Source organism: Aythya marila (assembly GCF_965140915.1).
Source record: "Aythya marila genome assembly, chromosome: 5".
Lineage (NCBI taxonomy): Eukaryota > Metazoa > Chordata > Aves > Anseriformes > Anatidae > Aythya > Aythya marila.
Window position 1 is genome coordinate 26,792,676 of NC_139046.1, and position 21,847 is coordinate 26,814,522.

The 21,847-nt window shown below is 50.5% G+C and overlaps 3 protein-coding genes across 3 annotated transcripts; 1 reads left to right on the plus strand and 2 right to left on the minus strand.

The window, feature by feature from the left end:
- Window positions 1-2: 2 nt before the first annotated feature.
- Window positions 3-4,807, plus strand: SAMD15 (sterile alpha motif domain containing 15). The gene is made up of 3 exons (XM_082760481.1): window positions 3-111; window positions 191-289; window positions 4,284-4,807. The coding sequence occupies exons 1-3, from the start codon at window positions 25-27 to the stop codon at window positions 4,575-4,577; spliced, it is 480 nt and encodes a 159-aa protein (XP_082616607.1). The 5' UTR covers window positions 3-24; the 3' UTR covers window positions 4,578-4,807.
- A 1,349-nt stretch (window positions 4,808-6,156) lies between these two features.
- On the minus strand, window positions 6,157-11,768 carry NOXRED1 (NADP dependent oxidoreductase domain containing 1; the record flags this gene model as incomplete). The annotated part of the gene is given in 9 exon segments (XM_082762831.1): window positions 6,157-6,448; window positions 7,083-7,305; window positions 7,502-7,656; window positions 8,256-8,436; window positions 8,794-8,966; window positions 9,271-9,443; window positions 9,447-9,510; window positions 9,792-9,796; window positions 11,727-11,768. Coding segments are annotated over 9 exon segments (1,308 nt in total).
- Window positions 11,140-21,768, minus strand: VIPAS39 (VPS33B interacting protein, apical-basolateral polarity regulator, spe-39 homolog). Its single transcript, XM_082761262.1, has 20 exons — window positions 21,714-21,768; window positions 21,535-21,627; window positions 21,351-21,450; window positions 20,411-20,554; window positions 19,726-19,764; window positions 19,334-19,398; window positions 18,367-18,423; window positions 17,344-17,436; window positions 16,657-16,690; window positions 16,107-16,209; window positions 15,993-16,020; window positions 15,727-15,800; window positions 15,092-15,167; window positions 14,660-14,794; window positions 14,057-14,098; window positions 13,549-13,638; window positions 13,046-13,132; window positions 12,572-12,661; window positions 12,286-12,390; window positions 11,140-12,058 (listed from the first exon to the last, which is right to left on the minus strand). The coding sequence occupies exons 2-20, from the start codon at window positions 21,625-21,627 to the stop codon at window positions 12,038-12,040; spliced, it is 1,476 nt and encodes a 491-aa protein (XP_082617388.1). The 5' UTR covers window positions 21,714-21,768; the 3' UTR covers window positions 11,140-12,037.
- Window positions 21,769-21,847: the final 79 nt, after the last annotated feature.

Here is a 21,847-nt window from a genome sequence, read left to right on the forward strand (position 1 = left end):
GCCCGGCGGCACGCGGCGGCCGCCATGGAGCCCGCGGCCCCGCCCGCCCTGCGCTGGGGCGCCGCGGAGGTGGCCGAGTGGGTGTCGAGCCTCGGCTTCCCCCAGTACGAGGTGCGCGGCCCCGCGGCGAGGGGGTGAGCGGTGGGCTGAGCCCGCGGCTGACCCGCTTCCCGCTCCGCTTCCCCCTCAGGAGTGCTTCAGAGCCAACGGCATCAGCGGCCGCCGCCTCGTCCTGGTGACCTGCAGCAGCCTGCCCGCCATGGGCGTCACCGACTTCGGCCACATGAAGGTGCCCCGGCTGCAACACCCTTCCCGGCCGCCTCAGACGGGTGCTCTGCCAGGCCCCTCAGCCTCACGGGGGGCTCACGAGTCCTCGGGTGTAAATCCATGGACACCGCGTGCCAGCAGTCCCTCAGGAGCACTTGGCCGTGCTGTTAGCCTACACTCCTCCTCCGACCCCACAAAAACCCCTAGCGGGGTGCACACGGCTTTCCTAGAAACTCCCTCAGAGTTTCTTCTCAGTAGTTTTCCGCTTGCTGATCTGACTTCATTCATAGAGCGTCTGTAAATCTGGGCGGCTTTAGCGTGCTGCAATTGAGGCACAGTTCTCAAGCAGCAGAAGGTCAATTCGTTATTGCTTCCTTGCTTTCTGCCCTGCTGAACACATCTCAGCCTCTGTTTTATAAACATGTAATTTTCCTTTCAAGCTGTCCTTCCTTTAACAAACAACAATAGTTAAGCTCTTAGCTGTAGTCTGGCCTTCCAAAGGTTCCTAAAAGTTTCAAAAAGAAGCATTTCATATCTAAAATATATAACATTTTTCTATCCTTTTATATTAATTGAGTTTTCACTAGAACCATGACAGAGGAGCGTGTTGATCTTTTGATCTTGATCTTTTATTGCCTCATTTAGGGGTGATAATAGGAAGCAAGAAACCGTACCTGAACAGCTCATTGCCTAGGTATTACAGCTCAGTATTTGAAACACCCTGGAGTTTACTCTTCATTAAATCACACTGCTTTTCTACAGAATAGTGTAATTATATTAAAATCAGCAGAGGTGTAGTGGTATAAGATATTAGAGATTCTGGTTATGAAGTCTAGGTTAACACCAAAACAGTAAAGGACCGACTAAAACTTCTAGCTTTGGTGATTATTGTTTTGGTTTACTTCCCATTACAGCTCCAAACCTAACCCAAAGCAGGCTTTAGCCAAAGGAGATGCGGATTGTTGAAAGAGGTCTTGCACATGCCTACACTGTGGAAGCAGCACAGGTGTTGCCTGTGCTTTACAGAGTGTAAAATGGAGAAGTTAATAGCAATTTGTCTTTCTCTTTCCTGGGATCTGTGGTTTGACTGCTGTGGCTTACAGTTACCACACCCTTCAAGTCAGTAAACACAACAGCTGAAGATAAATACTAGCACAGAGGTACCTAACAATTAGCATGTGCCCTACAAAGCAGTAATCATCAACAGAGAAGTGTGAGCTTAGGTTTGTTTGAACAGATTCGCGAGAGAGAGATTTCAGAGCCTTTAGTTGTGCAGGGGTGGACCCACTGTCCTAATCACACGCATCTACTGTTGGCTGTGGGTTTGGTTGTGCTGATCTCATGCTCCCCCTTAAATGCATTCTTCCCTTTGACATCAAGCTGTAGTCTGGTCTCTTGCAAAGTCAAAGGGCTGTACCTTGAATCCAAACAGAGGGTAACATAGGCCAAAGCAATCTATTTATGTACCAAAAAATCTATTTATGTACCAAAAAGCACTTTAAAATAACAAACATAGAAGTAAACCTAGTAAAACTGCTTTAGGCTGATTTATGTTGTTGATGTTAGCAGAGATGCAGCTAATACAGAAGGATCAGGAGGAAATCTGATTTGGGATCAGAAGGTACTAGCTTTGAGCAGGAGTCTCAGTTCAAAGCAGGTATGCATACACCTGGTGGTCACAGCCTTCCGAGCCTACAGAGCATGAACACAGAGACCTGGCCTGAGATGTGAGCTCAGACTGCAACAGAGTGACTGCAGTGAGCATCAGCATCCCTGGGAGGTCCTCAGAGCTCTGTGAAAATAGGAGCAAAGAGAAAAACACCAACTCAAAATCATGTGAAAGAACTAAGACAAGCCCAGGAATAAAACTGAGGTTTTGCTTCAGCTGCAAACTAACTTTGCTTGAGTTGCAGGCCTGTCTTTTGTTCCTGTTTTCAATATCGGCTGAGAAATTGAAACTGACCACACAAGTAATTCTAAAAGGGAAAATGTAATAGAAAGTTCAACTGATAAAACAGATCCAAAAACTTTACAGATGTTTCCTGGAAGAGCAAAGCTCTTCACAGAATAAGGACAAGACTCTGGGTCACAGATGGGAGAAGTTACCTGGTTTTAAAAGAAAGGTGGTATCCAATTGCATTTTTTTCAGGAGTTAGAAGGGATAATTTACCAAGTCGCAGTACTTTGAGAAAGCAGTCTGATTCTGCTAGAACTGATTCATTAATGCCATTCTTTATCAGAGCAAGTTGACTTAAATTTCATTTTTTTCCTTCTCCTTCTCCGTAATGGAAACCACAGAGGGACTGGAGGCTGCAGTTACTGAGCCAAGTCGTTTGTTTCGCATTGTGATTTACAGTTGCTTTCCCCAAAGGACACAAAGTAGAAGTTCAAATAACCTGGGAGAGAGAAAATCTTTATGCTCCAATGAATAGAGTCTGAGCACTGCTTTTTTATTCTAGAGCACCAAAAAGCAGTTTCACCACTAAGCTGAACAATCTTCAGTCTTTGTTTGGAATGGAATATGCCACCAAAAATACTGATTAGCACCACCAGTTTGCCTGTTGGTCAGAATCGAAGGCATCAAATCGCAGTGGTGATTTTTTCCAGACAGCCACCTTTCAAGAGTATTTCTAGTGCAAGCAATCGCAATCTTTGTAGTCAGTCATTGGCACTTGCCAAAGGTGGCGAGTATTTTACATGCTTTTTAATCCTCCCCCTCACATTGGGATACAGGGATTTTGTATGGTGGTTGTTTAACAGCTGAGAAACACTAAGCCACAGGCTAGAGAAATCAACTTCAAAGCCTGTTATTTCTCCTACGGAAACTGAAGAAATTAATCAGAGCTAGAATAAGTGATAGCTGGCATAATTCAGCAAGCTTGGAGATGAGTCTCTTTCAGTAATGTTTTCTGAAGCTTGTAAGTGACTTAGGAACATCCGACAGACTTCAGTGGAACCTAGATGTTCTTGAAGACCATGCTCTCCCCTGCTGTTTGTGTCTTCTAACTCTACCCTACTCGGCTGGAACCCAGGTTCGCAGAGCTCTGAGCAAACTGGGGCCCACCTGGGTCTGTCAGTAAGGGTAGACTGGGGCAGGTGCAAAGGTGAGGCCGTAAACCTGTGTGCAGGGGCACACCGGCTTCCCAGTAAGAAATATCAATGAAAGGCTGTAAATAGTCAAAACCCAGATAGTTACCATAGAAATTAGCATGATAGCATCGGTTCAGTGACACAGAAACATTTTGAAATTAGGGGAAATGGCAGTTTGATACAGAACTCCACATTACATTTCATGAAAGCTACTCAGCATGGGCAGGTGAAGTTACTGCTGGTTTTAATTCCACTGTATTGGTATTGAAAATGATATCAAAACCACTGAAAATATCACTCCAGCGTTCGTTTGATTTCAGACAAGGTTCTTCAGTGTCAAGCCAAGGCTGGGGGAAGGTTTTGAGGAAATGCTGTGAAAGATGAGTAAAACCTTGAGAACTGCATTTCAAAGCCTCAGTCAGATCAGAAGGGTACATTCTCAGAGGTGACTCAAAAATAACAGCAAGTCTCTTCACTGAGGGTGCCAGGTCCAGCCGGCTCTTACAGCCACTCACCCATGATTTGAGCAATAGGGTTTATTGGTTTAATTGTTTTTTCCACCTCTTCTTCTGCGTATAGACTGTTGTTGACAATGTAACTCAGCAAACAGCAATGTTTTTGCATTAGGCAGTATAGGCTCCAGCTCAGTCACCCATAACTTGTTTGTTCTGCAAGTGCAAACAGGAAAGCCAAGCTATTTGTGCCACTAAAGAGAGCAGCTCTGATGCTATCACCCACAGCAAATCTGGAGAATGAGCGGTCTGCTCTCCTTTTACAATGTCACACCAAGATCGTGGCCCTTCTGAGTTGCAAATTCAAGAGTGAAAATGTTCCAAAATTCAGGAACTCGGTTCATTTTTCTGCTCAATGAATGATATATTGCCCTATGAAGTGAGAATTCCTGATATTTTTGTCTTGTATTTCAGGTGATTTCACGACATGTGAGGGAGCTGCTGGGGATCGAAGAGCCAGTCTTCAGCAGATCCATTGCCCTCCCGTACAGAGACAACATGGGCCTCTTCCTGGAGCAGAAGTCCCGATCGGGAGAGAAAGCAGATGCCCTCACTTTCTCGCAGTTTGTCCAAGAAGCAGGCCTGGAGCCCTATAGCACAGTTCCTCCTTCGCAACAAGCCCAGGCTGGGTTAGAGGCAGATGCTGTCCCTTTATCGCAGGACACCCAGAGGCAGGATGAGAGTCACACAGCAGTTCCACCTTTGTAAGAAGCCCAGGTGGGACAGCAGTATATACCTTTATTACCTTGTAGTAAGGAGGTACAGTTCCACATTCACCCCATAACACAACAGCCCATTGCAGCTCTTAGCTGTTTGATTACAACAAACACATCCCTACACCGGCTCTTTTCCACAAGGATTTTCTGCAGTCCTTCATTTGCTTCCAGGATCTAAGAGAGGCAGAACCCATAAATCAGGCATGAATTTACCACCGTCTTTCCTTTCTGTTTTACTGTTGATTAAAGAAAAAAAACAACAATCATAGATGTGTTTTAATTACCAGTTTCTGCCATCAATGATCTGAAGGGGCTTAGTTACAACACAGACAACCAATCCCTGTCCTCACCACGGAAGTGATTTCCTGTGAGACAGAACCTGGCAGTGGTTTATCGTAGTGAACAGTACTGCCACACAAGGCAGGAAGTGTGAGAGAACACTGTAAGGTAAACCAGAGAAGTTAGGGAATGAAAAATGATCTGTCCTGGGTGGATCTAGACAGAACACCTAGTTAAATGTTTTTTCCCTGAAGTACCACAGAGTCTGTAATGGTGGGGGGACTTTAGTTTTACAACTTATCTGGAACATATACTGTCACCAGCAAGGAAGTACGAGTAAATGTTGATTAAAGCCTGGCTCAACAGAAAGAGTGCTTCTGACTAAATCATCACAATTTTGTTTGGCCACAAAGCCTTCCTTGAGAAGGGGAAGAAAAAAGAAAAGGACATGGCCCAATCCTGATTAATTATTTAGACCAAAGCTGTAGCCAGTACAAAGCAACTGTAATTCAGATTTCCGTTGGAACTGCAACAGAAACCAGTGAAGCTGTATCAGGTCATAGTCTGAGATGACTGTGTGATAAGTAAGTTAAGATTAAAATAAGGCAAGATTCAGGCAGTCAGGAAAAAAAAAAAAAAAAAAAAAAAAAGTTTACCAAGCAGTCTGGTGTATAAAACTTGTAAAAGCAAATGCATCAGTAAGGTTATTGGCTGGAACATCTTCTAAGGAGTTCAAGAACAAATAGTGCTGCTTCTCTCAATCCCCAGTCCAGTCTGAGGCAGCACTCATTGTCATATTCCACAGCTGTCCAACAAGACCTTTGTTCACAGCAAAGCCATCCTTAGCAATTTATTCACAAACAGGATTAGGCTTCAAGTACATGGAGAGGTGGTTCTTGTCTCCAAAGGTGAGAATCAAGAGACCTCAGTGCTGATATGTTAGTAAAAATGCTGGTTTTATGCTTGGCAAAACTGCAGATTGATGCAAAATGGTGTTTCAGAAAAGAGGAAAAAGAATGAAAAGAATGTAATTCTAGTTTGTAATCTTTTATAAGAGAAGATCTCCATCAATAGCTTGTATTACAACTGAGCAGTGGATAAATAAAGGTTTATTAGCTTTTTGGCATTATTTTTTTCCCAGCAATACAAAGTCCTTACAGTCTGTTCCTCTACCAAATAAAAGTGCATGAGTCCAAGAAGGAGAAATGATGGAAGAGTGTTATCAATATCTGGGATTTATCCCTTTGGGATGAGATCTCAGCAAAGCATTCTGCCATGGGCTTCATTATAGCTTATGAGGATTTAGAATCATAGTCAGCAGTTTCCTCTGGGATTCCTGAGAAAATGTTGGAAGCGGTTGTGGGCAGTGAGGTTTTGTGAGCCAACACCATGCCAGGCTCCACTACAGCTGATGTAAGAGATGTCTTGGTGCTGATCAGCCCACGCTGCTTTGTAGGCCAGTCTCCAAAAGATGCCTGGTAGAGCAGAGCAAGATGCTTCTGAAGAAATTCACTCTTGTCTAGCAGCTGGCTAAAGGGAGACTCTCTCAGCTGTGCAGCTGTCAGGTCAAACCAGGGGAAGGTTCTGGGAAGAGAGAACAAGCAGAATCTTTTATTGTAGCTTGCTAATAACTTAACAAATAACGTCTTTCTTCAGTGTCTGACTACTATTTTTTTTTTCTGGTCTTTGAGAAACAATCAGACTTCGAGACGTGAAGCTGAGGTGTTCCAGGCATTACTGTGCCAGACATAGCAGAACCAAATGTAACGCCTGTAGAGAGATCCTGTACCAGTAGAAGCCTTTTCCCTCAGTGTTCCCCTGACTTTACATCCTCAGTAACCTGGTCTTGAACTAATGTAAATTCATTACTCATAAAAAACGTCCTCTCCAGGTATTCCAATAGGACTTTTTTTTTTTTTTTTTTTTTTTTTTATCCAGTGTCCCAGTCCTGACCAGTGGCTTCAGACAATCCCAACTACCAGACAAACAGGAACAAGGGAGCAGGACAAAATAACTCAGGGATGATAGTCTGGTCTTTTATTGCTAACATATCTAAAGCAATCTTTCCCGGCAGGTGTGTGGTCCTGAGAGCAGCACACATTTCAGCACCTTCCAACCCAACAAGACAGCCCCGTGCTTTGGCTGTGGGATGTGGCACGTTTCAGAGCAAAGAGAAAACCCGGACAAGCAGCACCTCGGCATTCAACCTTTTACTTACTCCTCTTGAGTCATTGAAGAGGCAAAATTTTTGCTGACAAAACTCTCACGCTCAAACCGCGGGCAGGAAGCTTTCTGCTCGGCACAGATGGGGCAGCGTGCAGGAAAGCAGAGGTCATTGAGCAATTTCAGTGCCTTCTGGTGAGGCAGGCTCTGCCACATGCTGCTGTTCAGGGCTGCATAGAAAATGCCCACCAGCCATTTGCCATTGACTCTGATTTTCCCTGCACAACAAACAAAATCAAATGTCAACGACCAATATGCACACAGGTGTGAAGAGATTCTCGACTCACGGGCCTGCAAAGAATTGCATTACCAATCAGAGCTGGTTTGTTTGAAACCTCTAATTTAGGATCATTTCAGGTGAGGGTATTAAAATTAATCTTTGCTATTGAGTTTAAACAAAGCAAGAGGTTTTACCCTGTGAGCTGAAGGGGCATGTTGCCTGCACAACAGCAAGGTCTTGCAGCGCTGCTGTGACCGTCCCCTTCATCCCCCACTCCTTTGTGGGCTCCTGGCCAGGGCATTGGTACTGTGGCCTCACAATGGCATTGTAGCAAAGGAGTTGCTTCAACCTGAAAACAAATGCACACAAAGAACTGGGTGTGCCAGAAGAGGAGCATACCTCAGAGCCCACCTTCTCCAGAGCCCCTGGCCCCTTCCCTCGGCCCTGCATGGCCCTGCTTTGGCTGCTGGGGAGAAGCGAGGAAGCAGCTGTCCTGTGTGGGATGTGCAAACTGAAAGGAAACGCCTTGGGTTTGCTTTTTTTTGCCTGAGGAAAATGCAGGCTGCTGCCTTGCATGTTTTTCACTGCGTTACCTCATGGTTATCCTACAGCAGTAACCGGAGGCCCTGGCAGGAGCGTGGTTTCAGTACCAGGGCAGTGTTTGAGCTGGAGCGGCTTTGACACCTCCTGACCATGTCTGAGTTCAGAGCCACAAAGCCTAAAGCTTCCTTTAGAAAACCAGCTGAGATTCTGAAGTGCTCCCATGCACCCAGCAGCTGGGGGCCTAGGGGACTGACTGACCATGACCAGGCTCGCAGCAATGCTCTGCAGCAAAATCGTGAGGCACGGGAAGAGCTGTGCTCCCCCGCAGCTCTGGCTGGGCCAGAGCACACACGCTGTGCTCACCCCTCGAGCTTTGGGCTGCAAAAATGGCCTGGGCCGTTTTACCTGGGCAGAGAGACCGCGGTGACGAGGCTGTACACCACGCAGGGTTTCCTGATGGCCGTCCGCACGGCGGAACAGACAGATGCCAGGTGTGACGGCAGGCAGCAGAGGAACAGGATGTCTGCCCAGGCCGCCAGCTGCACGTTGTCGTAGAGGCAGGTGAGGCCCTGCTCCTGCAGGTCTGCTGCAGCAAGAGAGGTGAACGGGGCTCAGAGCCCATGGAGCCAGCACGGGGAAGAAGCACCCACATGTGGGTGATGCACAACCACCCCTCGCAGGCTGGCTGCCCGCCCCAAATGGCACAGGGGGTGGCTGGCTGCCACCACTGCTCCTGCAGGCAGCCTGCTGGCCAGGAATAGACAGAGAGCTCGGCCCATGCACGCTGATCTAAAGCCATAGAGCCGAGCCCTGGGATCTGGCTATTTTTCAGCATCTATAAAAAGCCATGTAATAACCCCTGCTTCCTCTCTGCCCCGATACGATTAGGAGGAGGAGTTTTACACTGAGTCCCGCTGCCGGGCCCCGGCTGGGGAGCACTTACCCAGGCTCTCGGGGCGCTGGGTGGAGATGCGGATAGAGAGGCGCGGAGCCCGGCCCAGCGCCAGCAGCACTCGGGCCAGCTGCTTCCCGAGGTGGCCCCCGCCGATAATGCCGACCTTCAGGCCGCGGCTGCCCACCAGGGACGTCGGCAAGGCCTCCCCGGTCCCATTTGGTCTGGGGAAGCAGAGGAGCTGCTGTCAGCCCAGCAGGAGCCGCGTTTGCCCAGACCACCTGCAGCCCTGCCCTCCGGGAAAGGTCCCATGCCATGGTCCTCAGCAGGGCTACCAGAGAGGCAGAGGCTCCCAGGGACACATTGGTGCTATCTGGACCTGCACCAGCCCGACCGGTGATGTGCCTGCATCACGCTTTAGCTCAGTAACAATGCAGCACTTTGGGAAGAGCTCGGTGCTGTGAGGTCCCCCCGACATGACACCAGAGCAGCACGCTTTGCCAGCAGTGGGAGCTCACCTCGCCTTACCTGAGGGCCTGGAGAAGCCTGCAGAAGAAGAGGGCGTGGGCACACGCGTTCACTGCCAGCCCCTTGCGGCGCCTTGTCAGGTACAGCCACCCCTCCTCGCCTTCCACGGCTTCATCAGCCTGGAAGGACGCGAAGGGCTCTGCAATGTCGCACATCTTAGCCCAGGACGAGCATCAGCAGCGAGGATTCAGAAGAGGGGCACAGCCTCCAGCCACACAGCACTGCAGCCCGTCCCGGTACCTGCTAGAGAGGAGGTAGAGGCAACACACAGACCCCGGCTCTTCTTGGGGCTTCTCCTTGCAGACATCTCTTATGTCCCCAGTGGCTGCAGCTCAGCAGCAGCATGCAGGTGTGGGAGCCCTGCCTGGTACCTGCAGCAGTGCTTGAAGAGAGCCACAGGGATGCTTTTGGGGGCATGAGGCAGATGTCACAACAGAGTGGCTATGAGCAGCTCTGAAAACCAGTTTGTGCCCATTGCCTTGTGCCAGGGAGCCTGCAGCACCACTCAGAGTACCACAAACCCGCACTAGAGATGCAGAGACACCGAAGGCTTTCAGCCATACGGCTCCCACGGGGTAAGAGGCCTCACTAGGATGGAAACTCCCTCAGCCAAGCCTGAGCCAGGGACAAAGCCGCCCCATGCCTGCCACACCACATGTGGTTGGGGTCCTGACCTGCACCATCCCTCACCTGCAGCTTGCCAAGGATCTACCTGCTCAGGGTCTGTCCTGGTTTGTGTCCCCGCTGCCATGGCGAGCGCCCGGTTACCGGCTGCCTCGGGGCACTCACCCCTTCCTACAAGGAGCCAGGAGCATCGCCTCTTCCAGAGCCCAGCAGCTCCACTCAGAAATCCCACAACCAAGCACCGTCCTGGCCTGGGGCACATGGTGAGCCCAGCAGCAAACCTCACCCCAGCCAGCAGCACCTGGGCTGCATTAGGAAGCAGGCCACGGGAGGCGATCCCTCCTCTACACCCAGGGTGCTGCCTCATTCTGGGCTCTTCAGCACGGATGTGGACATACTGGAGAGCCCAGCAAAGGGCTGCTCAGGTGGCTGAGGGACTGGAGCATTTTTTGTATGAAAGGCCGAGAGCTGGGACTGCTCGCTCTGGAGAGAAGGCTCAGGGGAAGTCTGATCAATGTGTATAGATACCTGATGGGAGGGAAGGAAAACAGGCAGACTATTCGTGGTAGCAGTGCCCAGGGACAGGATGAGAGGCAGCGGGCACAAATCGGGAGATTTGAGATCCCGTCTGAACACATGAAAACGCTCTGAACACAAGAAAACAGGTTTTTTGTTGTTGTTGTTGTTGTTAAACAGGGGGGTGGTCAAATACAGAAAAAGTTGCCCAGACAGGCTGGGGAGGCTTCAGCTGTGGAGACACTGAAAACCCAACTGGAGACAGTCCTGGTCCCCTGCTGTAGGTGACCCTGGTTGAGCAGGGGAAGTGGATGAGATGATGGTGAAGTCCCTTCCAACCTAATCAGTCCTATGATTCTGTGGGAAAAATAAAGTAAACCAGCAGTGACCACAAAAATTGAGATCACAGTGCACAGTGCAATCAGGATCCTGGATCCCAAACTTGCCCTCAAACTGGTGCACTGCTGCACATAACCTTCAACTCTCTGCAGTGACCCACAGGGCAGCAGAGCTCCTGCAACATTCAAATGAATTCATGTGTGCTGATGGCTTGGAAGGTGTGAAATAAGGTAGTGCTGCAAGCAAAGCCTCTTCCCAGTGACACTCAATGTGCTTTTCAGGACCTAAGAAAACACCCTGCATACTGACTTTGCAGAAGATGAGAAATTGCTCAGGACCTGCACAGAGTGGCAAAGTGCTCAATGCAGGAAGGAAATAAACAGCCCAAGGAGAAAGAGACAGCTTTATTTCAGGAATGGAAGTGAAGTCTGGAAGGATGGAGCCAGCAGTTGCCTGAGGAGTTGTTTTTCTGAGAAAGTGCAATTCAATCCTTTCTGGCATAACACTCTGAGAAAAAAAAATTGCTGGGGCCAGCAGGGTTGTGCTGACTGAGAAGGGTCGCTCCTGGCTCTCCATCCAACCCAGCAGGGTTCTGACCAGCTCCGCAGAACGTGCTCGCTCTTCCCCTTACCAAGGTATCTGCTGAGAGCTGCAGAGTGCCAGCATGGGGATACAGGCAGAGGCTGCTGCCCTGCCTCTCTGCAGGAGTTCATAAAACGCTTCTTTTCGTAGGGTGAGCCACAACAAAACGAAGAAATGGACTTTAAGGTGCAGCTGGCCCTTTCCCCCATCCCGCTCTGACGCAGGGAGAACACAGCCCAGTTGGCTTTACTCTCTCCACAGCCATGACTGGTGATGCCGAAGCCAGCTTGAACGTTACAGGGACTGGTCAGCACTGCCTGCTGGAGACCCATGAGCGTGGCTGACCTCTTCCTCTTGCTAGTTATAAACTCAGACACCACACAGAGCAAACGTACCCTTGCCTTGCCCAGCAACTTCCCTCTGTAAACAAAAGCCATGCCCGGCTTACAGCCAGGTCAAAGAGAATCAGATTCCGAAAGGAATCAGCCCTGGTGGATCAGTTCCGTGGTTTCACTGGCTGCATCAGAGCCGCTGCCTTCAACCAGCCTCAACGCTTCTGTCCCACGAGCCACGGGCACCCACTGTCACTGACGAACACTGATCATGCAATGAGGAGTAACAGAGTTGCTCTGTTGGCGCTGGACCAGGTTTTGCAGTTCCCTCTCTCGCTGGCAAGGCAACGTCCAAGCAGGCTGCTTGCAGGTGCTCAGTTCTTCCATCGGATTTGCTAAAAGAGAGAAGAAAGCACGACTAACATCAGTGCTGACCGCAGACGTGCTACTTCTATCAGCTTCACCCTTCATTCCTACATTCCTACACTGAATGTAACCCCAAACATAACAGTAGCTTCCCAGGAGGGAGAAAAGAATGTAGGAGAGCCATGCCCTTTCTGCACACCTAACCAAGAGCCATCTCTGACGAGAGTTTCTGCACCAAGAAGCAGGTGTTTCTTACCGTGTTGTTGAGTATGCTGTTTATCTTCTCTTCCTCTGCAGAGCCTCTCTCCACCTTGCATTTATATGCCATCAGCTGGATGCGATCCTTTAGATCCCTGTACGTCTAGATAAACAGCAAAACCAGCACACATCTGAGCGAAGGGGACACTTCCACAGTTGGAAGTTTTCCCAAGACTCAGGAATAAGCAAACCCCACCAGGCACACAGCAACAAATTGCATGGGAAAGCTGGGGAGAAAGAGCAGGCTCCTGTCCGCTCTCTGCGCACACACAGCAAGGACTCACATCTATGACAACATCGTGGCACTTGTATTTTGTGGCAAGGTTCAACCGTGTCTCCACATCCTCTACCAAGCGCACGTATTCCTGCAGCACCTGCAAGGGAAGGAAGAGTGTGTCAGCTCCCTTCTGCAGGTACTTCCTGCACCATTCTTTCACTCCAGCCACACATTCTTTCAAGGTCACTGGTCACACAGACTTGGCTCCATCCATCCTAAGGCAACAAGTGGCCGGGACAAGTTTGCTAAGGACTCCAAGGGCAGTAAAACTTTGCTCACAAAGCTCCAAGTCCTGTTCTACCTCATTTCTAGGGATGAGGTCAGCCTTTGCCAGATAGATGAAGCATATAGAAAGTAACTATAGCAAACAAAGCTGGCAGTGCACTGTGGAGAGCTTGCTCTCCATGCAGCTCATCTGGGGAATCAATCATGCCTCAAATCCCAGTGAAGACCAAGAGGACACAGGCAGATCCTTGCTCACCTGGACAGGCGCGTTGTTCCTCTGCAAGATCTCCACCACCCGGTGGAAGCCGATAGGTGCCTTCTTCTTGGTGTAGCCCAGCCAGTTCTGAAATGACAGCCAAACCTTTTGTTAAACCTAACGGGCAATCCCTCCAGCCACTGCAAGAGGAAGAAACTGGTTCTCCCCTGGAGAAGGAAGAAATAACATCTGTCCAGCTGCCAGCAACGCACCCCACCAGCCACCACACGCACCGCTGGCAGAGCCCTTCATCCAGGGGCTGGGCTCAGGTTGGCTGTGAACCATTTGGTAAAGGGGCACGAGGGCAGCCTGCGACTCTGGCGCAGCTGCTGCAGCCAGTCCAGGCCCAGCAGAGCTCAGGGAGAGGAGGAATATATTGTAACACCCTGCTGGGCCCTGCTGAAATGAAACCAGTCTGTCTGGTAACTCCGGAACAAGCCAGCTATCAGGAGGAGATATCAGCACTTGGAACTGAACTCCCAGCAAGGCTTTCCCCAACTCACCTTGGTGGTAAAGAGGGCATCCACATCCTCCCAGGCTCGCAGCTTGGCACGGGCAGCCAGGGCAGTCAGCACATATTGCTTATCAGGAATCTGCAAGGCAGAGAGCTGCAGTCAGAGCACTAGCACTGCTCAGAAGGCCTGCGTGGGATGGAGAGGAACGACACCTGCACCCAGCCTTGTCAGAAACCACAAAAACAGCCAGGCAAGGAAGTGAGATACTGCCTGAGACCATGGTCAGCACTGCAGAGAGCAGGAGATGGGGATTTGCAAGTGCTGTTGCAGCCAGGATGCATGGGCCCCGCTCAGTGGGACAGTGGAAGCCTCCACATGACTCCCACTTGCATTTCTGAGCTTCCACAATGGGCCTGCCCAAGGAGAATGCAGTGCTTCTCCCAAACCCCTGTGTCCATGCTGAGCCTCTCAAACTCCTGTCCAGCCCCCTTGCTAAACACAATTCAGTTGCCCACGTTTCCAGCTGGTGCTGCCACACTGCAGGAAGCTCACGTACCTTAAATGTTTTCTTCAGATTGGTCGGGCTGCTGAATGTTCCCTAGAAAGAGCAGACAGGCAGTGCAAACTCAACAGAGAAGGCCAAGATAGAGGTTCAAGCATCTTTCATTGTAAGGCATTTGCCTTGTACATGATGAATCTCCCTGCTATCAAAGTCTTTATGAGCTTTTTGCTCATTACAGTGACAAAGGAAAAACTGACAGAAGAGAGCAACCAACCTACTCCATTAGGTCTCTGGTTTGGTTTTCCCTACATTCTCTCAAGCTGTTGCACCTCCAGCACTTCAGAGACCAGAACCATACACCTCAGCCTCGTGGGATTAAGGACTGATTCTGTCTGCTTGGAGGCAGCACAAGACAGTGATTTCTTTTAGGAGGCAACTCTGTGATAGGTCACCCCAGGTTGAATGTCCTTTCTTAGAGCAAAAAAGAAATCTCCAACCTGGTCCCAGATGGCAGAGGTAGCTTCATTTCTCCGGTCTCTCTTAGGGATGAAATAACCTCCTCCCCTTCTTTCCTTAACGTGCCCACCTTAAACACCTCACATACTGAGGGCTACGGGGATGAGATGTAACCTTGGTCCTCTACCACATCATCCTCACCTCGGCCTCCGTGTAGTGGTAGAAACAGGAATAGAAGAGAGTGGTCACTAGTGGCATGTTGAGAATTGAGGCCTTGCGAGGGTATTTCTGAAATATCTCCGACTGCCCAGCGGTCTCCAAGCGCCGATCGTTGGCCTGAGGAAACAGACAGAGAGGGTGAACACGAGTAAGGGCAGCTGCCTGACCCAGTTATGGGGTTTAGGTCTGGGCAGAGGGTTGTGATAGCAAAGCCCAAGCACAGCCTCAGCACGCCACGCAGTCTGACATCTGCTATTTCACACGTGGGTCTGGGTCTGGCACGGCAGCTTGCAGAGCAGTTAAACTGCACCAGCCAGGCAGGCTGCTTAGATGCAGTGTGGTAGGAGTCAGGGACAGATAGGGATCTCAGATAGTTGCGGTCACCTCCTGACCAGCAAAAGAAAAAGTTCATACCTCGATTATGATCTGTCTCTCCAGCAGCGTGTAATGGTCTTGGATGTGGGAGATATCCTCAGGTGAAAATGGCAGCCTGGCCAGACACGCAGGAAGAAAACAGTCAGCAGCTCTTAACATAGCACACTTGCTAAGGATGTTTTCCTCTGCTGAATGTGCTCTCCACATACAGGGATGTGGGGAACACCCCCTACTCTTCCCAGCCTGACAGTAGGTACTCAAGCTCTTGCCCCATCAACCCTGCATTCACTGCCCTCTCCAGCTGCCTTTCTCCCAGACAGGCTCCACAGAAGAAAAAATTATGTGGCATCCCTTACAGAAAAACCTAAAGCTGATGTTACCAATTTCCTTAAGTGCTCAAGCAGCCAAGCCTTCACCCTTCACAACCCGATCAGAAGGCCCACAAAGCATTTCTGCCCCCAGGTAAGTAGCAAAAGATGCTGGACTAGTGATCAACACAAATTCTTCTGTCTGCATTACATGTATGTCCACAAAACCCCACTGCCACTGAGGCAAAGCCAGCATCAGCTTTGGAACTATTTAAGCTGCAGTACTTGGACAGGGGTCTCATTTTCTTTATTACCAGCTTCTGTGGAGCACACATTCCCCTCCCACACTCTTCCGTTTTTCCTTACCCAATGCATCCTTTCAGAAATTCCCTCTTCTTTTCTACATCCTGGATGTTCAAATGCTCCCGATACTGAGAGAGCTGGAGGGAGAGGGAAAAGAAACACAGTCTGTCTCATGAACTTAGGATGTACAGGACTCCAGGGGGCACAACAGGGATGCAAAGCTCTCGCGTGACAACCAGACACCCTGCAGCCACCTCTCCCTGCCCTTTTCATGCTCAGTGCACCCTCTTCACCAAGCAAAGGGAGCTTCTGCTCCTGGAAATACTCACAGCAACTTCCTCAGTCCTGTCTAGGAACCTGCAAAGGGGATTAAGCAAGCATTAAATGGAGGCAGATACCTAGCAGTGTGCTCAGATCTGCCACGTGGCTGGGCAAAGCCTCACCTGAGCAGATCCAGAAGCATCTTCTGCTCACCAGTCTCCTTGAGGAAATGGATCAGGTGGCACAAGGCCACCTGCCGCACCTCCAGCTCCCGAAACAAGATTTCTACAGGAGAGAGGGACGTGCACGTGTGAGCAAAGCAAGTTAGCACAACCAAGCCAGAGGGGGCTCAGCACGGTGCACGGAGCTGCAAGCAATTAGCAGGATTCAGCAACCTTACCCCACCTCAAAGCCTAGTCTCCAGGGGCTACAACACAGAAGAAGAGACACGTTCACTAGGCTGCTGGGTGAATTCCCAGCAGAATGCCACTCCTGCGGATTCATTCTGATTTACCCCTTCACCACCTACCAGCATTTAAAGCTCCTCTCTGGGACCCTGATGGGCACCACCACCCCCCTCCCACATTACACCCACTGCAAGAATATTTCACGCTCAGTAAAGCAGCAATACTTTTGGCTGCTGTCTCCCTGTGACTTGCAGCTGGTAAAGAACTAGCCTCTCTGTCCTTAACTGAAACACGCTACAGAAACCCTCGCCCCAGTCACACTCACCTCTCCTTAGCGTCCGTTTCAGGAATATCAGGACCTGTGAGCACAGAGAGGCAGCTCTCAGCTGAACGTACCAGTCTTCACCAGAATTAAGACAGAGAGACAGCAAACTGTCAAGTTTGGCCAAGGCCTGGGGAAACTTTTGTAAGGGTGTCTGAAGGCACAGTTCTTACAGTGCTCAGCTGAATTCTGCAACCCACCGGACACAGGGCAAGCAGTGAGCCAGGGCCGCAGCTGCCTGGCTTCTCTGAAGCTTAGCTTAGAGAGACAAAGAAAAACCTTTCCCTGAAGCATCCAAGGACTTAAAAGACCTGGATGGGGGAAGCTTTGACACAGCTCCACCTGCTGCCTGATGCCGTGGAAACCAGAAAAAATAGAGAAGTCTCAAATCTTCTGTGCTGCAGGGAGCATATTAAACCTTGGCCTTTAAGGAGTTGCTGCAAGGAGACCTTTGAGGGCTGAAGGATCAGGTTCCTTGTTATTACCTGATAAATTCTGCAGGCTGGCAGGAACGCCAGCAGGAATATGGAACTTTCCAGCCTTAAGCTTTGACAATTTTCCGTAACTTCTTCACTTGAGCTAAAGAAACCCCATCCTGCAAGATGAGGAGGCCAACTGACTGTTCACACAAGCACCCTTTGTGGGGTCACCCAGGGGATCCCAGCCCTGTACAGCCCCAGCAGGACTCACGGCTGTAATGACATTCCCATCGTGCCCTGCCACAGCTTCATCCAGGAGCACCAGCTTGTCCTGCAGGGAGCGAAATCTCTCTAGAGAGCACACCTGGAGAAAGAAGAGGTACAAGCAGGCATACGACACATCAGGCAAGTCCCCATACTGAACCAAGCCCTAAGGCGTTACCCAGTCTTTCCACATGAGCCCTTCAGTACCACAACTCACTGCCCCACCAACCGCTGGAGGACTTCCCATTCAGCTGAAGCCATGTGCTGTGCGATCCCTGGGAAGCTGTCAGCTGAGGTTGTGGAGTTAGCCCTCGTTACTGCCTGGGTTAGCACAGCAGACACCATACATTTAGCACAAAGACAAGGCCAAACTTCCCTGCATGCCACAAACCACCAGTCCTGACAGGAGGAGGGAACTCCATAGTGTTCTTCCCACGGAGGAGAATGGAAAAGTAGAACTGCACGACTCTTCCCCCCTTCTTTACCCTGTAATTGTGGCCTCTCTCAGCCTTTGGTCCACCTGCCCTCTGTCCAGCATGCCTCAGCACGGCAGCTATTAAGGACAGGCAGCTTCAAAGGCAGCTCTTAAGGGCTGCACTCAGCTCCTGGGCACTCACTGGGAACTGAGGCAGCTGACACTAAGATTCCATCTTCATCCCTCTGTTTGCCACCAACTAAGCAATGAAATAAAGCCCCCCAGCCTTGGATATCTTCCATAAACAGAGCCCCATGGAGATGAAAGGGTAGAGAGGGGTGCAGCAGTGCAGGTACCTCCTGTCAAAGCTGAGCAGACTCAGTTAATAACCCAACAAAACCCTCCAGGTCTTCTGCTGCTCCTGAGCTACAGTGATCTCTGCGCTGCCACCTGGCAAAGCAACAGACAGGCACAGCACCATCCCTGCCAGATGCTGCAAGCAACACGGATCCCTTTCCTGCTCATGGAACAGCCAGAAGCATGGAGAAACACAAAGCAGTTTGGGAGCACCCCCCATCCTTCTCTTGAAAGCAGATGAAAGAGGAATATTCTTACCTTGCCCCTCTGCATTCGCCTGACTGTGTCTTTGGGGCTCCAATCACTGCTGTAGTCCTGCCACAAGAGAAAGAAAGAGGAACTCAAGAGAACAACAAATTACTGAAAACCCAAATATAAAAGGGGAAAATAAAAAAAGCTGATCCAGTTCCTCCCTACTAGGGAACCACTGCACACGAGTGTCTCAAGTCAATATATAACTGCAGGTCAGATGTTACGAGCATAAAGGCACAGAGAGCTACTGGAAAGGCTCACAGAGTGCTTTTATACTCCACTGGTAGAATTCAATATTGGTCAGATAGAAAGGAGGCTCAGCGTCTGGCTTGAACGCTGTGTGTCTATGTCTGCTGGTAAAGGCACCGGTTTCTGTCCGTGTTCATCTGTGTGGCCAGCTGTGCTAGCACTGTGCACGTCTGCAGCTGTTGGGGATGTGTGCTCAGCCTTGTCACAGTCCGGACCAGTGGACAGGGAACCACAGCCTCACACCTGCTGGGCTGGGACAAGAGGAATTCACCCAGTCCCCAGAACTCCTGGATTCTGCAGCACCTAGCACTGCCTCTATGGGAGAAGAATGCTCCTGCCAGCTGGTGCCCCATGTCTGTGCCCTCCCTGTCCCAAGGATTCATGAACAAGAAGTTTAGAAACTTTTAGGTTTCTTTTAAGGAGCACACAGTTCATCTGACCAAACATGAAAGCAGTTTACTGGCAAAGCGCTATTTAGAAATCCTTTTCATAGAGACTGCTGGGCCTTCAGCAGGGGAAGGAATAACCAATACCCTCAGCAAAGCTCCCTATTTCTGGGTAAGGGCAGAGAACACCTAAATCAGCACTGGGCCTGCATTTTGCAGCTCCCTGTCCTAATCCCTGCGTTGCCCTCTGCTGTCTGAAATAGCCATTAATCAATTCCCATAAAACCTTCAGAGCACAAAAAGCTCTCATCTCAGCACTACAAACATGGGCTGCTCACCTTGTACTCAGCTTTCGGTCTGCGCAGCTCTGGGGCATAGTTTTTAACTCCTGTGTCCGAGAGGGCTGAAAGGGAAGGACAAAAATGAGGAGCACAACAAAATCCTGACTCATACATACTTCCAAAACTGCCCTGTCCTTGGTTTCTGTGTCAGAAGACCCAAACGCAAGCATCAAATGGCTATACAAAGTTGCTTTAAACCCAACAGTCATCAGTTGTACATAAACGGATTCCCTCAAATCATCACGCCAACCCTTTTGCTGCTTTGCTGAACAACTTTCAGACAACCCATTTCTGTGATACCACGAAGATGACACCACCTTTTTTTGGAAATGCTGTGGTTTATGCAAACCTACACCCATCCCAAAATGACGCAGGGGTTCTGAACTTACCATCCGAAAGGGACTGTAAACTGGGAAGTTTGTTTCGTCCTGCAATCAAAACAAAACTCATGAAAGAGTGTCTCTGCTCTGGTAACATCTCTTGCAGAGGGAACATGGGTCGAGACTGCAGTCCGGTGAGCTGCAGCCATGCGAGTGCAGAACAGGCCACTCTGCAGAGATACGTGCCACACTGGCATAGCTGGGGCTCACCTGCTTGCAGCCTGAGGCTTTGAAATAGCCTGTGCCATCACAAACCATGTGAAATAGCCTGTGCCATCACAAACCGTGCTGCACACTATCCCATGTTGCACACTGCTACCAGCAGCAGCGAGCCAATGAGGGTCAGGTGAGGCCTGCATGGATCAAACCGGTCCTTTTGCAGCCTGCTCTTTTCCACTGTGCAAACAGATTGTGAAGTGCTGTGCTCTACCTTGCTATTCTGTGGAGCCTAGCTTATCAGAAGCCAAAATCCCCAAAGCCACCTCCCACTATGGGAGAGCTGCCTGTCTTCTGCACAAGGCAGGCGCAGTCACCAGTTTCTGACCGGTGACAGATGCACCCTCACAGTGAAGAGGGACTGGAGCTTCCCTGTTTTGTAATACTCTTACTAGTGATTTACATAAGGTAACTTGATTTCCCCTTGATATTCTTGTGGGAAAAGCCATTTGCCTGTACTGTGTATGAGGAACCTCACCTTTGAATAGGCTGCTTAGGGAGTAGGAGGAAACTTGCTTGGGTAAAGCGGCATTGGAGGAAGAGCCCTTCTGTAGGCTGGAGTCTCGGCCCTCCAGGGAGGTAGAGCTGCTGGAGGCGGTCTCTTTGATTGACCAGGAGATGCCTGTGCACAGACAGAGGTTATTCAGAACAGGGAAAGAGAAACCACCCTGCAAACAAAGATCTTACAGCAGGGCAGGAATATTATCAAGGGTGAATTGGTCAGTTCTGCACTAACTGTCCTGGTTAAGTCTGACACCTGGTGCTAACTGGATGCACTGTGCAGAATCCCAGTCTCATGTAACAGTACTTGTCAAACAGCTGCTTACTGCCCTCTGGAAATGGTTGCAGCAATGTACAGCAATGCTGTACAGCTTGTTATAGCTTGTATTAAAAAGAAAAGCATATGCTACTCAACATTTGGGTGTCTGTTATGAGGTAAAGCATCATCCATGCTCTACAGGTACGCAGCCAAGACAGAGAATCCCTGTCTTGCCTCAGATAACAGACAAATAAGAGCAGACCTCCCTGGACAATGGGGAACTAAGACAGGTTTCCTCCCCGCACTGACAAAACAGCTGTCAATGTTCACATGCATTCCTCTCTCTTCTGTTTGTTCAAGACACAGGTTTCCCTTTTTCATGCATTTTTTCACATGCTTTAGGACAGGGCAGTACAACAAAATAGCTGATGGGCAGAGACACTGGATGGGAAAAGGCAAAGGACGGACTGCTGGGAGGAGCTGCAGCACAGGCCAGGAAGGGGCTCTGCGGGTGATCCCCATGTAAAATGTTCGCTGGCTCGCAGGTGCTGCCACGCTTCCTGCGGGCGATGAGCTCCAAGGCAGGGCAGCCAGCAGCGGGGGCACAGACCCGCAGGGGTGGGAGGGGGCCTCGGGAGACCCCGGGGCCTGCACTCACTTCCCACGGGCTCCCCGCTCCAGCTGACCTTCTCCAGCTCGTCCTCCTCATCGTCGACGATGTCCCGCAGGCTGTTCACCGCCCGCTTGGACTCCTTCAGCTGCGGACAGACACGGGGGGCTCGCCTCAGGCCGCCTCACCGGGGAGCCCCGGGGGAGGGCCCCGCGGGGCAGCCGGCCCCTACCTGGCACAGCTCGTCGTCCTCGTCGTCGAAGGTGAAGGCCCGGCACTTGGAGCTGTGCCAGTACTCCTCCTCGTCCGCCCGCGGCCGGCTCATCTGCAACGGCAACGGCAGCGCCACAGCAACGGGGGGCTCAGCGCCTCAGCGCCACGGCCCCCGCCCGCCGCCCGCTCCCCGCTCACCTCCCCTCACGCCTCAGGCACCGGCCGCTGAGGAAGGGCGGCCGCCGCGCGCGCGCGGGGCACGCCGGGACTTGTAGTCCGCCCGCCGCCCCCCCGCCCTTCGCCTGCTCCTCGCGTGAACTACGAGTCCCGGC

Bases quoted from the DNA above. Each gene is read 5' to 3' on its own strand.
- SAMD15 (XM_082760481.1), top strand. From the start codon at position 25: ATGGAGCCCGCGGCCCCGCCCGCCCTGCGCTGGGGCGCCGCGGAGGTG. The intron at 112-190 runs GTGCGCGGCCCC...CTTCCCCCTCAG, and splicing joins TCGGCTTCCCCCAGTACGAG to GAGTGCTTCAGAGCCAACGG. The intron at 290-4,283 runs GTGCCCCGGCTG...CTTGTATTTCAG, and splicing joins CCGACTTCGGCCACATGAAG to GTGATTTCACGACATGTGAG.
- VIPAS39 (XM_082761262.1), bottom strand. From the start codon at position 21,627: ATGAGCCGGCCGCGGGCGGACGAGGAGGAGTACTGGCACAGCTCCAAG. The intron at 20,555-21,350 runs GTGAGTGCAGGC...GTCTGTGCACAG, and splicing joins GAGCGGGGAGCCCGTGGGAA to GCATCTCCTGGTCAATCAAA. The intron at 12,662-13,045 runs GTGAGCAAGGAT...CTTCCCTTGCAG, and splicing joins GGAACAACGCGCCTGTCCAG to GTGCTGCAGGAATACGTGCG.